The sequence below is a fragment of the Corapipo altera genome, unplaced genomic scaffold (genome assembly GCF_003945725.1).
Source record: "Corapipo altera isolate COAL_440 unplaced genomic scaffold, ASM394572v1 56, whole genome shotgun sequence".
Lineage (NCBI taxonomy): Eukaryota > Metazoa > Chordata > Aves > Passeriformes > Pipridae > Corapipo > Corapipo altera.
The window spans coordinates 4623362-4635636 of NW_020884896.1; the positions used below are offsets into that span (position 1 = coordinate 4623362).

General features: G+C 57.8%; 4 protein-coding genes across 6 annotated transcripts in view; 2 read left to right on the plus strand and 2 right to left on the minus strand.

Annotated features, from left to right (window-relative positions):
* The window catches only part of CUTC (cutC copper transporter), a 4874-nt gene extending 4808 nt beyond the window's left edge, over nt 1-66 (minus strand). Inside the window, exon 1 of one of the 2 annotated variants that reach the window (XM_027647962.1) lies at nt 1-66. In XM_027647962.1, coding sequence (XP_027503763.1) covers nt 1-56 — 56 coding nt within the window. In that variant the 5' untranslated portion in view covers nt 57-66. The other variant, XM_027647964.1, reaches the window with a different exon arrangement.
* Nucleotides 67-147: 81 nt separating this feature from the next.
* On the plus strand, nt 148-4595 carry LOC113949548 (cytochrome c oxidase assembly protein COX15 homolog). 2 transcript variants are annotated; one of them, XM_027648296.1, is made up of 8 exons: nt 148-169; nt 833-955; nt 1191-1377; nt 1801-1968; nt 2501-2582; nt 2897-3051; nt 3950-4063; nt 4296-4595. In XM_027648296.1, exons 2-8 carry the CDS (start codon nt 855-857, stop codon nt 4425-4427), a joined length of 939 nt encoding a protein of 312 aa, XP_027504097.1. In that variant the 5' UTR covers nt 148-169; nt 833-854; the 3' UTR covers nt 4428-4595. The 2 variants fall into 2 exon arrangements, with proteins under 2 accessions (XP_027504097.1, XP_027504098.1); XM_027648297.1 differs by lacking the exon at nt 148-169 and adding an exon at nt 231-342.
* A 180-nt stretch (nt 4596-4775) lies between these two features.
* On the plus strand, nt 4776-6440 carry LOC113949494 (V-type proton ATPase subunit e 2). Its single transcript, XM_027648151.1, has 4 exons — nt 4776-4936; nt 5017-5064; nt 5252-5399; nt 5655-6440. The coding sequence occupies exons 1-3, from the start codon at nt 4833-4835 to the stop codon at nt 5343-5345; spliced, it is 246 nt and encodes an 81-aa protein (XP_027503952.1). The 5' UTR covers nt 4776-4832; the 3' UTR covers nt 5346-5399; nt 5655-6440.
* A 654-nt stretch (nt 6441-7094) lies between these two features.
* Nucleotides 7095-12216, minus strand: ENTPD7 (ectonucleoside triphosphate diphosphohydrolase 7). The gene is made up of 12 exons (XM_027648150.1): nt 12196-12216; nt 11947-12114; nt 11659-11864; nt 11425-11575; nt 10955-11058; nt 10825-10881; nt 10275-10423; nt 10026-10192; nt 8923-9247; nt 8737-8822; nt 8458-8619; nt 7095-8303 (listed from the first exon to the last, which is right to left on the minus strand). The coding sequence occupies exons 1-12, from the start codon at nt 12201-12203 to the stop codon at nt 8075-8077; spliced, it is 1812 nt and encodes a 603-aa protein (XP_027503951.1). The 5' UTR covers nt 12204-12216; the 3' UTR covers nt 7095-8074.
* Between the last annotated feature and the right edge of the window lie 59 nt (nt 12217-12275).

Here is a 12275-nt window from a genome sequence, read left to right on the forward strand (position 1 = left end):
AGCGGCGCGCGGGGGTCGCTGCTCGCGCTGCCGGTCACGCGCCGCGCGATCGTCATGGCGACGCCCGGGTGTGCCCGGAAGGGCTCGCTCCGCGCTTCCGGCCGCCGCACTTCCGGCGTGGCTCGGGATGCTGCGGGCGGCGCGCGGCGGGGCGCGGGGGCTGTTGCACGTGCGGACACCGGCACCGTCGGCCCGCGGCCGCCTCCCCCCGCAGCGCTGGCTTCAGCTCCGGCTGCTGCACCAGGAGCCCCTGCCCGCCGCGCCGCCGCCCGCCGTGGGGCGATGGCTTCTGGCCTGCAGCGGCGCCGTGGCCGGTGCCGTGGTGCTGGGCGGCGTCACCAGGTGAGCGCGGCACCGCCAGCCTCGTTGGGGCGCTCAGAGAGGGCCCTTAGGGACAGAGGTCCCGGCTGCCCTCCGGTCCGCGCCGGCGGTGACCCCGCAGCAGGGACCCACCCCGAGCGTGCCTGTGAGAGTCCTGTCACATCTTTCCTTCCTGGTTGCAAGGGACATGGTGAGGTAGGGCTGGAAGTACCAGAGAGACTTTCACAGTGTGTTGATGTCACTTCGAGATGACTCTCTTACACGTTTGTCGTCATTTTAGGTCTGATCACTTACAGACTGTCTGATTTCCATCCTGTTTCTGTCTCTGAGTTTAATGGTTGTATGAGCAAATGTTTTAAGAGTTATCATAAAACCACAGAATATGCTGGGATGGAAGGGACCATCCAAGTCCAGCTCCTGGGTTGCTGTGCAGGCAGCAGCTCTCACTTCAGCTCAGTGGATTTGCCTCCTGTCAGGGAGTGAGTTGTGCCTGCTCTGTCTCTGCCCCCAGGCTGACAGAATCAGGCCTCTCCATGGTTGACTGGCACTTGGTGAAGGAGATGAAGCCCCCGCAGACACAGCAGGAGTGGGAAGCTGAGTTCCAGAAGTACCAGCAGTTCCCGGAGTTTAAAATGTGAGTGTGCAAAATTGGAAGGAGAGTGGGCTGAGACCATCCCTCCTGCGACTGAGCCACTCGGGGAACTCTTGTAAGAAGGAAAATGTTTTCTAAAGTCACTAGAAAGGCACGCAAAGCCTGCCTGGTGGTGGCTCCTTCCTTTTTCTGAGGAAGGTGACCCTGTGTCGTGCAAAGTTCAGTGTAAGGCTGTTGCATCACGTGAAAAGGTTCTTTGTTTTACTGTCTTTAACAGCCTGAACCATGACATGACCCTGGCAGAGTTCAAGTTCATTTGGTACATGGAGTACTCGCACCGCATGTGGGGCCGTGTCGTGGGCCTGGTCTACATCCTGCCTGCAGCCTATTTCTGGCACAGGGGCTGGCTCAGCCGCCCCTTGAAGGGCCGTGTGCTCGCCCTCTGTGGGCTGGTCTGCTTCCAGGTGAGAGAGCTCTGCAGCCACGGGGATTATCATAGAATGACCTTAAAGATTACCCAGCTCCAACCCCCCTTGCCATGGGCAGGGACATCTCTCACTAGAACAGGTTGCTCAGAGCCCCATCCAGCCTGGCGTTGAATGCTTCCAGGGATGGGACATCCACAGCTTCTCTAGGCAAACTGTTCTAGTGCCTCACCCACCCCCACAGTATTTTTTCCTAATATCTGATCTAAACCCACTCTCTTTCAATTTGGTATCTTCTGATTGAGCATAGCTGATTCAGTGGGATTCGTGACAGCTGGAGGGGTGTCAGTGCTGGTAGCTGGTTGAAGGCAGAGGAAACAAGTTGCTTTGCCCCTAAAGTTTATCTGGTCTTAGTAGTTGCTGCTGCCCTGTCTGGCTGTAACCCCTCTCCTGTTCTGTTAGGGGCTGCTGGGGTGGTACATGGTGAAGAGTGGGCTGGAGGAGAAGCCAGACTCGTACGACATCCCTCGGGTCAGTCAGTACCGCCTCGCAGCACACCTTGGCTCCGCACTGGTCTTGTACTCTGCAAGCCTGTGGACAGGGCTGACTCTGCTGCTTCCACAACACAAGGTATGGAGTGCTGTGTCAGGGGTCAAAAGCTCAGGGTAGTGTCAATTCAGAGGTCTGGGGTGTGATGTGAAGAGTAGGGAAAGGATGTAAAGGCTGATGGTGCTCTGCTTTAGTCTCAGTTCCTGACTCTGACCTAATACTTAGAGAATACTTGCAGTTTACAAAATACCATTCTGTAAACCTCATGGTTATGGGACACTTCCCTTGTCTTATGATGTTTGGCTCAAAAGGGATTAGACTCAGAATTTGTGGCAGTTCAGGCAAGGGTGTGCCTGGCTGGGCTAAATGGTTTGTGCCAGTAACTGTCCAGTGGCCACTTCAATTTCTGCACAGGGTTGAACTTGATTAGCTGTGGTTTTGAGGAACCACTGACGTGTGACTGCTGTGTGGTGGTCTGTAGATTCCTCCTGTAAAATAAAGGCAAACTCATTGTCCTATACATGCAGTGAAGGCTTTTCTTAGCTGTTGCCAACAGTACTGGAAATGCTTTGCCTTGATTTTTTTCTGCTTTTTTTTGTTTTTTATTTTACAGTTGCCTGAAACGCATCAGCTCCTTCGCTTGAAACAATATGTTCATGGCACTACAGCTCTCATTTTTCTTACTGCTCTTTCAGGTAAGGCTCTTTCTTTCTGCTGTCCCATTTGCCACTCATTCCTCTCTGCTGTTTGTTTTTTTTCTGCTGATCTGGTGGGGACGTTTCCCATTCTCTGGGAAATGTGCTGCTGTCACGGAGCTAACAGTCAAGAATATCCTTACTGGTCTTTCCAGGTGAGGATGTGCCTTCCAGCCTGCCTGTGCTGTGTGATCTCTGTGTATGTTTCTAAAAGAAATTCAGGATCAAGCTGAGCTCTTGAATCAGAGCTGTGCAACCTGGAGTGACACCTTTGCCTACTCTGGTAGTCTTTATTTTTTGCTCTGGAATTGCAGGTGCCTTTGTGGCGGGACTGGATGCTGGCCTTGTGTACAATTCCTTCCCCAAAATGGGGGAGCACTGGATCCCAGATGATCTCCTTGCCTTCTCTCCTGTGCTGAGAAATATCTTTGAGAATCCTACAACTGTACAGTTTGATCACAGGATCTTGGTAAGTGCTGTCTTCCTTATGTGTCTGGGCTGCTTCTTGGTTGCCTCCTGCAGCCAAGCTGTCCTCTTTGGGCTGTGGTTCTTTCTGTCAACTTGAGTGATTTCCAGGGTGTCCAAAGGGCCTGAGAGCATCTTACCAATTTGCTTCTGCAGGAAGAGGAAGTTTAGCATTCTTATTTTCAATGTGGCCTTCTTCCTTAAGGAGGTCTTCCTCCTGCGCAAGTAAAAGACTTTGTTTCTTTGTGTCTCCTTTTCCATAACGTGAGCTACAGTGGGAGGTAGCCCTTGCTATTGAGATGTCTGGGAAAGCTGTCTGAAATAAAACTTGGAAATCCTGATAGTGAATGCTTCCTTCAGCATTTCTGAACCTGCTTTACACAGTAGTGCCCTGTGAAAATATCTCAGCTAGTTAGAGCAATCCGATTATTAAATACCACTGGCAGCACTGCTGTGAACTAAGCTGTGGCTAAGACTAAAAAGGAAGATTAAGAGGAGTCACCTGGGCTGACCTGCACAGCAAGATTATGCTGGTGCACTACAGCCGAGTGGTGGAAAGGAGATCAGTTTTCCAGATGACAGCTTCCACCTTCAGTTGTCAAGGTGAGAGCTGGGAAGAGGGCAGACATAATCTCTAATGAATAGAAGAGGAAAAGCTGTTGGAAAGTAAAGCATTAATTTGGAGCAAAAAATGAGACTCTCTGTAACTTCAGTTAAAGTTCAGGGTTGTTAACCTCATGGCGTGGGAGCTCTGGGGTTTGGTCATGGCCATTAACGTGTTTCTCTGGTTAAATATTGCTCACAGAATTTCTTCTACTGCATGGAAGGTGCAGCCAAAGGCCACTGCACCCATTTCCTTTGAACTTTTGTGGAAGGGTGGTTGTTTCCCTTCCCTTCTGTAGGGAATTGCCTCCGTCACAGCTGTCACAGCACTGTACCTCTTCTCGCGGAAGATCCCACTCCCTCGCAGGACCAGGATGGCTGTGACTTCCTTACTGGCTGTGGCTTACATGCAGGTACTGCCTCTTTTGTTGTTTTTGCCTCAGCTTGGATCTAGGCCCAAGAGCTTGGAGCTGAGAGGTAGAGCTGCCTAGACCCTACACCTCACCATACTGCATGCACGCTCTGAATTTGGGGGTGGGAAGTCCTGCTGTGGCTTGTGAGCCTTTCTACACCACGCCTTGTGCTGGGGATGGTATCAGTGGTGCGTCCATAGCTGCTCTTAACCTCTTTTCCCCTTCTTGGCAGGTGGGCCTGGGCATCAGCACACTGCTGCTCTATGTCCCCACACCTCTGGCTGCTACCCACCAGTCAGGCTCCCTGGCACTGCTCAGCATGGCACTGTGGCTCATGAGCGAGCTCCGGAGAGTCCCCAAGTAACCCACCCGCAGGAGAGTCCTGCCGGAGGGAGCTGCAGCGCCAAATCCAGGGGCGGCCCAGACCCTTCACCCCGGGTGCACGGGCGGATGTGCGCCCGGACGGGTTGGCGCAGGGAGGCGGCGGGTGTGAGTGTAAACTTTGTAACATAAAAAGAGTTTCTACGGAGCAGTTCGTGTGTGGCTGAGGGCTCCTTTCGGGAGCGAGGCGCGGGGGCGCGCCGGCAGCCCCGGGCCGCGCTGGGCCGAGCGGATCCGAGCCGAGCCGAGCCGAGCCGAGCGCAGCCGGGGGTGTCCGCCAATGGGAGGCGGCGCTGGCGGCGGCGCGGCACGTTCGGCCCGCGGATTGGCCGCGTGCCGCGGCAGTGGGCGGGGCGGGGCCCGCGGAGCGGACCGGAGCAGAGCGGCCATGACGGCGCACAGCTTTGCGCTGCCGCTCGTCCTCTTCTCCGCCTTCTGGGGCCTCGTGGGCATCGCCGCCCCCTGGTTCGTGCCCAAGGGGCCGAACCGCGGGTGAGTGGGGGCTCGAGGGTACTGCGGGCGGGGGGGTTCCGGGGCCGGGCCTCCCCGTGCTAACGCCGTTGTCTCCGCAGGGTGATCATCACGATGCTGGTCACCACGGCCGTGTGCTGTTACCTCTTGTGAGTACCTTCCCCCGCCCTCCGTTGGCTTCCCCGGGCCCGGTGGCTGCTGCCCAGCCTCCTCCCGTTGGTGGACGGGACAGCACCCGGGCTGCGGTCCGCCTCGTTCCCGGGCCCGTCACCCCCTGGGTGCTCTGGCCCTGCCTGTGTGCCACTGGGGCTGATGGCACATTGGGTCCCTTTGCAGCTGGCTCATCGCCATCCTGGCGCAGGCCAACCCCCTGTTCGGGCCGCAGCTGAAGAACGAGACCATCTGGTACGTGCGCTTCCTCTGGGAGTGAGCAGTTCCCAGGAGCCGACGCCTGAGCCGAGACCCCCCCGCCAAATCCGTCACCGTGAGTGGGCAGAGGGCTGGGGTGGCAGAGATGGCCTCGCTTGCTTGCCTCTTTCAGGCAGGGGAGGGAGCTGCAGCCTGGCCCTTGCCAGGCTTGGGAAGATGCTTTGGCTTCTGTGCATTGTGGCTGTGGTGAGCTCGTCTCCATATGGGGCTGCTGCCTCTACACTGGGCCTGAGCAAACCAAGCACCATGGTTCTCAAGATTTGTGGGAGCTTTGTCATGGGTGTTAACTTCTCCTTTCTCCCTCCCCCAGCTCTTGCAGCTGTTCCAGCCTCTACCCTCCTGTACCAGGCAGCCCCCAGAGGTGCTGGGACAGAGGCTGGACCCGCTGCCCCAGCGCACCTGGAGCACTGCAACCTGGACCGATGATGGCTTGGCCCCTGAGCATGGCAGGCAGCACCCCTGGACAAGGGCCTAGTAAGCTGGCACTGGGAGCAGCCAGGGAGAGATCCCTTCAGCTGCCCAAGTGCTGCAGTCACTGAGCACCATCCTGCAAGGGTTGTGTGTGGTGGGGTTCCAGTGGATCCTGTTCCAGCAAAGCTTGCCCTGTTCCCTCAGCACTCAGCCCTAGCCCCCAAGTGAAACCCCTGCTCGTAGCCCAAGCTGCCCACCTCGTTGCCCTATCCCTGGTCATTTCAGGCACCAGCTGCCCCTCTGCATGAGAAGGCAGGAGCCATTGCAACCTCTGTCTGTCTTCTGTGGCGGGGGTGGTCCCTGCTAAGACAGATTGTGGCTGTGGGTGGGAGAAGGGAGGGCTGACCCTGGAGGAGCATGCAGACCCCCTTAAGTGTGATAAGAGAGGTGTTGGGGTCTGCTGGAGGGGATGAAAGGAGGGCTGTGTCTCCCACCTCAGCAGTGAGGCAGCTGCAGTACTGTCTAGGTATCTCCACCACAGTGACATGGGTCCAGGTTGTGAGAAGAACCCAGTAGGGCATTGTGTTTTAGGTTTCCCCTTATTTATGAGATAATTTATCTGTATTTATTTATTTATTTGTCTGTGTTCAATTTGTGTTGTGGAAATAAATCCTTTTTCTAGTAAGTGATGTTGGAGGCTGAGTCATTTGCTGCTTTGAGGCCGAGGAACAGTCTTGGCCTTACTTAGACATCTTTCCTTCCCCCTAACACTGCTCTTGCAGCATGAGAACAAGGCTGGGATCCTCAGCTGTTGAGGAGGAGGTTGGCAGCACACTGGTGCATGGAAAATTTTATCCTTGATGCCACCTGTGCACTCAGGCTGTGGGACCACGGTCACAAGTAGGCAACAGTATGTGCCAGAGGGAGAATCGGCTGTCTGCCCAGCCTCTCACAGTAGTCAGCCATGCTGGGGCCATCTCCATGCCTGTGCAGCAGCTGGAGCAGCTTAGTGGCCTCTTTGCCAGGCAGCTCTATGAGACTGGGGTGGGAAATAAGGTAAAAAACAGGGACCAATATCTTCCAGGAGCTCTGAGTGGGCAGGCGTTTCCTCGTAGGAGGAAGGCAGCAAAGGATGCTGTCTCCAAGGATCACAACAGTTTCGTTTGCATCAGAGCTCCCCATGCTGCTACCAGCTCAGCAGTCCTGCTCGGATAACAGGGAACAGGAAAGGAGTTCCCTCATCCTGCCACGGCAGCACAGATGTGCAGCCCCCCAGCAACTCCACCAGCCAGGAGCAAGTGCTGCTGGGGAGCTGTTCCCTAGAAAACAAGACCAGTGCTGGATGGCTCAAGGGGGTTGTTTATTGCTACAGGAATGGGAACGGCTGAGTTCAAGTAAAAAGTGACAAAATTCATTGGACTATCAGTGGGCTCCAGCCCCAGAGGAGGAAGCCTTGTGCCTCTGTGCACAGCTACAGCCTGGACGTGTCCTGAGGCTCTGAGCTGGACTGGGGGTGGTTCTCCTGTGGGCAGGCCCAGCCTGCGCTCAGGGGGGACAGAACCACAGGTCCTGGCACTAGTGCCCAGTTAATGTGTGGGACTCCACGGGGCAGATGTGCCCTGGAGGGAATGTATGAAAGGAATGGCTGCCCGCTTTGGTGGTGCCTTAGGAACCAATTGGTCACCCCTCAGGGCCTAGTCTGGGATGCTGGTAGGAGGATTGTCATAGGAGGGTAAGACATGGCAAAGGGCACGATACCTTTTCAGGAATGCTCAAAGAGGGGCCAGGCTGGGCAGAGCAGCCTGGTGGAACTCAGAGCTCACCTGGTTCCTGCAGTAACTTTGCTAGTGACTGCTGTTCTCCAGCCTGTGGGCTTGTCAGGGCCTGCAGAAAGGCCACCCCATGTGATGAACCACAGCACCTCACCAGGTTGCTCTGCAAACCAGTGGCTGAGTCATGGGGTGGCCCAGCGCTTCGGGCCACAGCCCGAGGTTGGCTGCCTCAGTGACAGTGTCCTGTTATCTGAGGGACCTGCCAGGGCTGCAGCCTTGAGCCCGCTGGCAGCAGAGGACTTTGCTCCACACCATATAGTGAGACACAGGCCAGAGGGCAAGGAATACAAAGATTAGGACTGGGGCAAGGTGGAGAGGAAAACTCCAGCATCCATTGGTGCCTCAGCCCACAGGCTCTGGTTCTGATGTGGAGATGATGGAGTGCAGAGTTGAGATGGTCTTCAAGAAAGAGTCCAAGCCCTCGGAGCCCAGGTTGTCAGCCAGTCCTGGTTCTGCTGGTGCAACTGGATGGTGGGTACCACCGGTGTCATGGCACATTTCCCTGTCCCAGAGGCACCACCACCTTGTCCAGCCAGAGCAGGGTGTGCTGGGCCATGCGCAGCTGCCGGCGGTGGATGCGGCGCAGCCGCAGGAGGTAGAGGACGATGGCCAGTGCTACCACCAGGATGCAGGCAAAGAAAAGATAGTGGTTGTAGACAAAAGAGAGGCGCAGCCAGGAGGCATGTGCTTGCCGGATGCTCTCCTGACGGAGATCCCTGTGGAGAGAAACATCAGGACTAGCCAGGGTCCTGCTATGGTCTGTGCTGCCACTCCCCTTCTGGGGATGGCAAAGCCCTCACCTAGTGCAGTTACACCTACTCCTCCCCAACCACCCTTCCCTGCATGATGTCATCAGTGAGCCGACAGTACCTGAGTGGCAGAAATCTTGTCTTGTAGAGGATGGCTCCCAGTGTCCACTGCACCTCCCGGTCGTACACCAGCTGGGCCGTGCGCAGGCTTGGGTAGTCCAGTGGGAACTGGAAGCCCTCGTGAAGGACTTGGTACATCCAGGCTGATTTGAAGCACTGATACCTGGAAGGCACATCACACAGGAGCATCAGCCAGACATTGCCACCCGCACTAGTCCCTTACCACTGCAAAAGCCTCCCAGGAGGTCCAGCTGTGGCATCCCCCAACAAATCCATTTACTTAAGCCGGTGCTGGTCAGCATGCGCCGAGTAGAGACCACCACGGAAACGCTGGGTCAGCACCTCCCACCGCTGGCTGCAGTACTCCTGCCACAAGGAGAAGGTGGGGTTCAGGGCAGAGAAACAGCCCTCACTCTCAGCCCCAGGTACAGCAGCTTCCCAGCCCCTGGGCTGGGGCAGCACCCACCTGGGCAGCGGAGGTGAAGGTGGGGGCACTGTATTGACCCCCCAGGCGCAGCACATCCTCGGTGCAGTAGAAGAACTCAGAGAAGCCATAAAACTCGCTGTTGCTGAAGTCGATGGGTGCTTTGTAGGCCCCCAGCAGGGAGTCTTGGCTGCTGTTGGACCCTGCCAGGAGGGGCTGCAGCAGCTTTGCACAGGTCTGCCAGTCCCCTCGTCCCCGCACGTACAGGGTTTGGCCGCCCCTTGTCACCGTGTCCTCCAGCCCCACAGGCAGGCAGGGGTCCAGGAAGGGCATCTTGGGGCTCAGCCCTGTCTGCTGGCTGTGCAGGCTGGAAAACAGTCCAGAAAGGAACAGCAGTTGCCCAGGGGCTTCTATACTACCTCCTGAAAGCCTAGTCTAGCACTGTCCCACATCCAGATACCCCTTACACCAGACCAGGCTGTGTCCCCTTGTACGCCGCAGTGCTGGTGCCTGCCCTGCCACCTCTTGCTGAGCTGAACTCGCCAGACCTGTCATGCTGACCTGCAGCTACATGCTTCAAGCACCTGTAGGGTGCAACAAGGCACAGCCCATCCCACCCAGCTCACAGGGATCTGTGCCCCTGCATAGCCCCTGGGGATCTGGAGGCAGGGTTTGCTCCCGGCACCGGAGTACCTGGGCACCAAGCCTCTCCACCTCTGGCAACAGCTTCACGTAGTGCTCTTGGAAGGAAAGGAGAGACAGGAGACAGAGAGCTCGAGATGGGGACGCAAAGGAAAGATGTGCTGAGTGAATCGGTGCTGGAGAAGGAGGGAAAGTCAGAGCAGGAAAAGCCAAAAGCCACTAAAGGAGCCCCCCTGTAGCCTGTTACGAGGAGAGAAGGAGGAAGGCAGGGAGCTGTGGCACTGCTAATGCCTGCCAGACTTGGAAAAGGGCAGCACCCATGCACGCTGTGCCAGCCCAGGCACCTGCTGCTGCCGCAGAGCTGCTGCCAACGTGGCTGTGGGAGCTGTTATTGCCACAGGCAGCTTTTGAGACACACCCAAGGGGGAGAGGGCAGCATGAAGGAACCAGCACCTCATTTCACAGTGCCCCAGCAGGGGCACCGCTAGGTGAGGCAGCAATACCGGTTGTGCACATAGGTTTGGTTCAGCACCAGCTCCTCATAGCGCTGCCGGGCAAAATTGCCCCCAAAGCCCAGGAAGGTGTTGACGTAGACACGGTACACGTGGCCAGTGTGCTGCACATCACAGCCCAGGTTGAATTCTGCCAGCAAGCTCTTAGCAGCTTCCTCCTAGGGACGCAGAGAGGTCCTTGATCAGCGCAACCCAAGGAAGGCAGGGGCTGCTCTTGGGGCCAACCAGGCACACACGCACCTGCTGAGGGGAGGAGACAGCTCCAGAGTCGGGCACTTCGTAAGCGATCTGCAGGGAGGCACCTCCCATGTCCAGGATCCCAACTGTTCGTTTCCGAACCAGGGACTTCCCCTGGTCCCCCAGCGCCACGGTGACCATTGCATCCTCCTCTGCAACCCACAGCAGCATGTCAGAGAGAGGCAGGGCCTGGGGCAGTCTCTCCTCCCTTCCACCATTACTGCCCACAGCTGATGGGTCCTGGCACTCAGGACTGGCCACACCCTGGCTTTGAAGATTCCCCCAAGGCATCCACAGGTGGAAGCCACTACAGAAACACTATCACAAACTCTCTCTCCCTGGTTCTTCTCCCAAAATGCTGCAGATGGCCCCCTCACACAGTAACTTGTGACCAGGGCAAGGCTCCTCCAAGTCCCAGATCCATTTCACACATACGACTGGGGTCAGGCATTGCTGCCTACTCCAGAGGTTGCTATTAGCTCCAGCACTGGGGCAAGGTCCAACAGGGCTCTGTTTAGACCCTCCCAGCTGTTCTAGAAGCAGCCAGACTCACCATCCTCGTGATCAAACCGTCCCAGGACAAAGTTGATGCCAATCCAAGCATAGACACCTGCACAAGATAGAAAATGTAATTATGACAATATACTAAAGAACACCAAGCAGTGCTCTGTGGTAGCTCCTACCTTCCTGTTTCCCTGAGATTACTTCTGCATGTGATTTGGAGAAGAGGAAATCAAACTCCAGGGGTACGTTTCGCACCAAGTCCTCCAGGATTGCAGCTTGCTGCCTGCAAGGGCATGGGAAAGAAACAGATGCTAGGGGACCTTCACCAGTAAGGCTGGTGAACAGACAGCAGGGATCACCCAGCACTGAACCCCCTGTTCAGCCCCACAAGCCGTGCTGCTGCACCCAGCATGCTCTGGTGACAAGAAATACATCTATCTGTTTGAGACCCTCAGTAAAAAGCCTCTTCTCTCAACTCCCTCCCAGCATGCTCAAATCCTCCTTCTGCATCCCTCACTGCTTGCCCCAGCAACTTGCCCTTTCCTTTCTCAATTCCCCCCAGAATTCCCAGTTTTCCCGAAGAGACAGCTATTGGGGGTGAGAGATTCCAGGGTATCCCTGGCTCGCCTGACACGGGCCACAGACTCACCGCTCGGGCAGCAGCCGCATGCCCGCCGTGCACAGGATGTACAGCGGCGTTTCCTTGTGCTTCTGGGCCGGGACGTGGGCGGCCGCGAACCGGAGGAGCGGGCGCAGGTAGGGGGTGGCCCGCTCGGGGGCCGCCGCGGTCACGGAGATGCCTGTCCGGGGAAGGAGCTGTGAGAAACCCGCCCCGTCGGTGCGCAGGGGGCTCGGGCTGGGGACGGACAGCGGCGGCACCCACCCGGTTTAATCTTCTTGACGACGGGGCGGCTGCTCCTGTCCCTCATCTGCTTGATGTCCAGCAGGTCGTGCGGGTTCCCGTTGTGCGGGGGCCAGAAGTAGACGAAGACGCGGGATCCGCTGCTCCCGCAGTCCACCACCACGCCGTAGTTAAGGGCTGAGTCCTCGGTGTCGGTGGCCGTCAGCTCCTCCGCCCGCGCCAGGTACCTGGGGCAGGGCGGCGGGGCCGCTCAGCACCGGCGGCTCAGCACCGGCGGCCCCGCTCCCCCGGCACCCCGGACCCGCTCACCTCTCGTCCCGCCGGGCGCCGCGGGGCGGCGCGGCCCAGCGGCGGGGAACGGCGCCCGCCAGCAACAGCAGCAGCCCCAGGAGCAGGGCGAACCCCAACGCCACCGGGCGCTGCCGCGGCCCCGGGCACGGTCCCACCGAGCGCCAGGACAGGCAGGAAACACCGATCCTGCAGGGCAGAGGCCACACCTCAGCACCGGGACCGCGCCGGCACCGGCCCTCCGGCGCGGCGTGGCCCAGCCCCCCTCACCTGGCCATGTGCGCCCGCCGCCGCCCGCCCGCGCATCGCCGCTGGCGGCCCCGCCGCCGGCACCGGCGGACACGTCACCG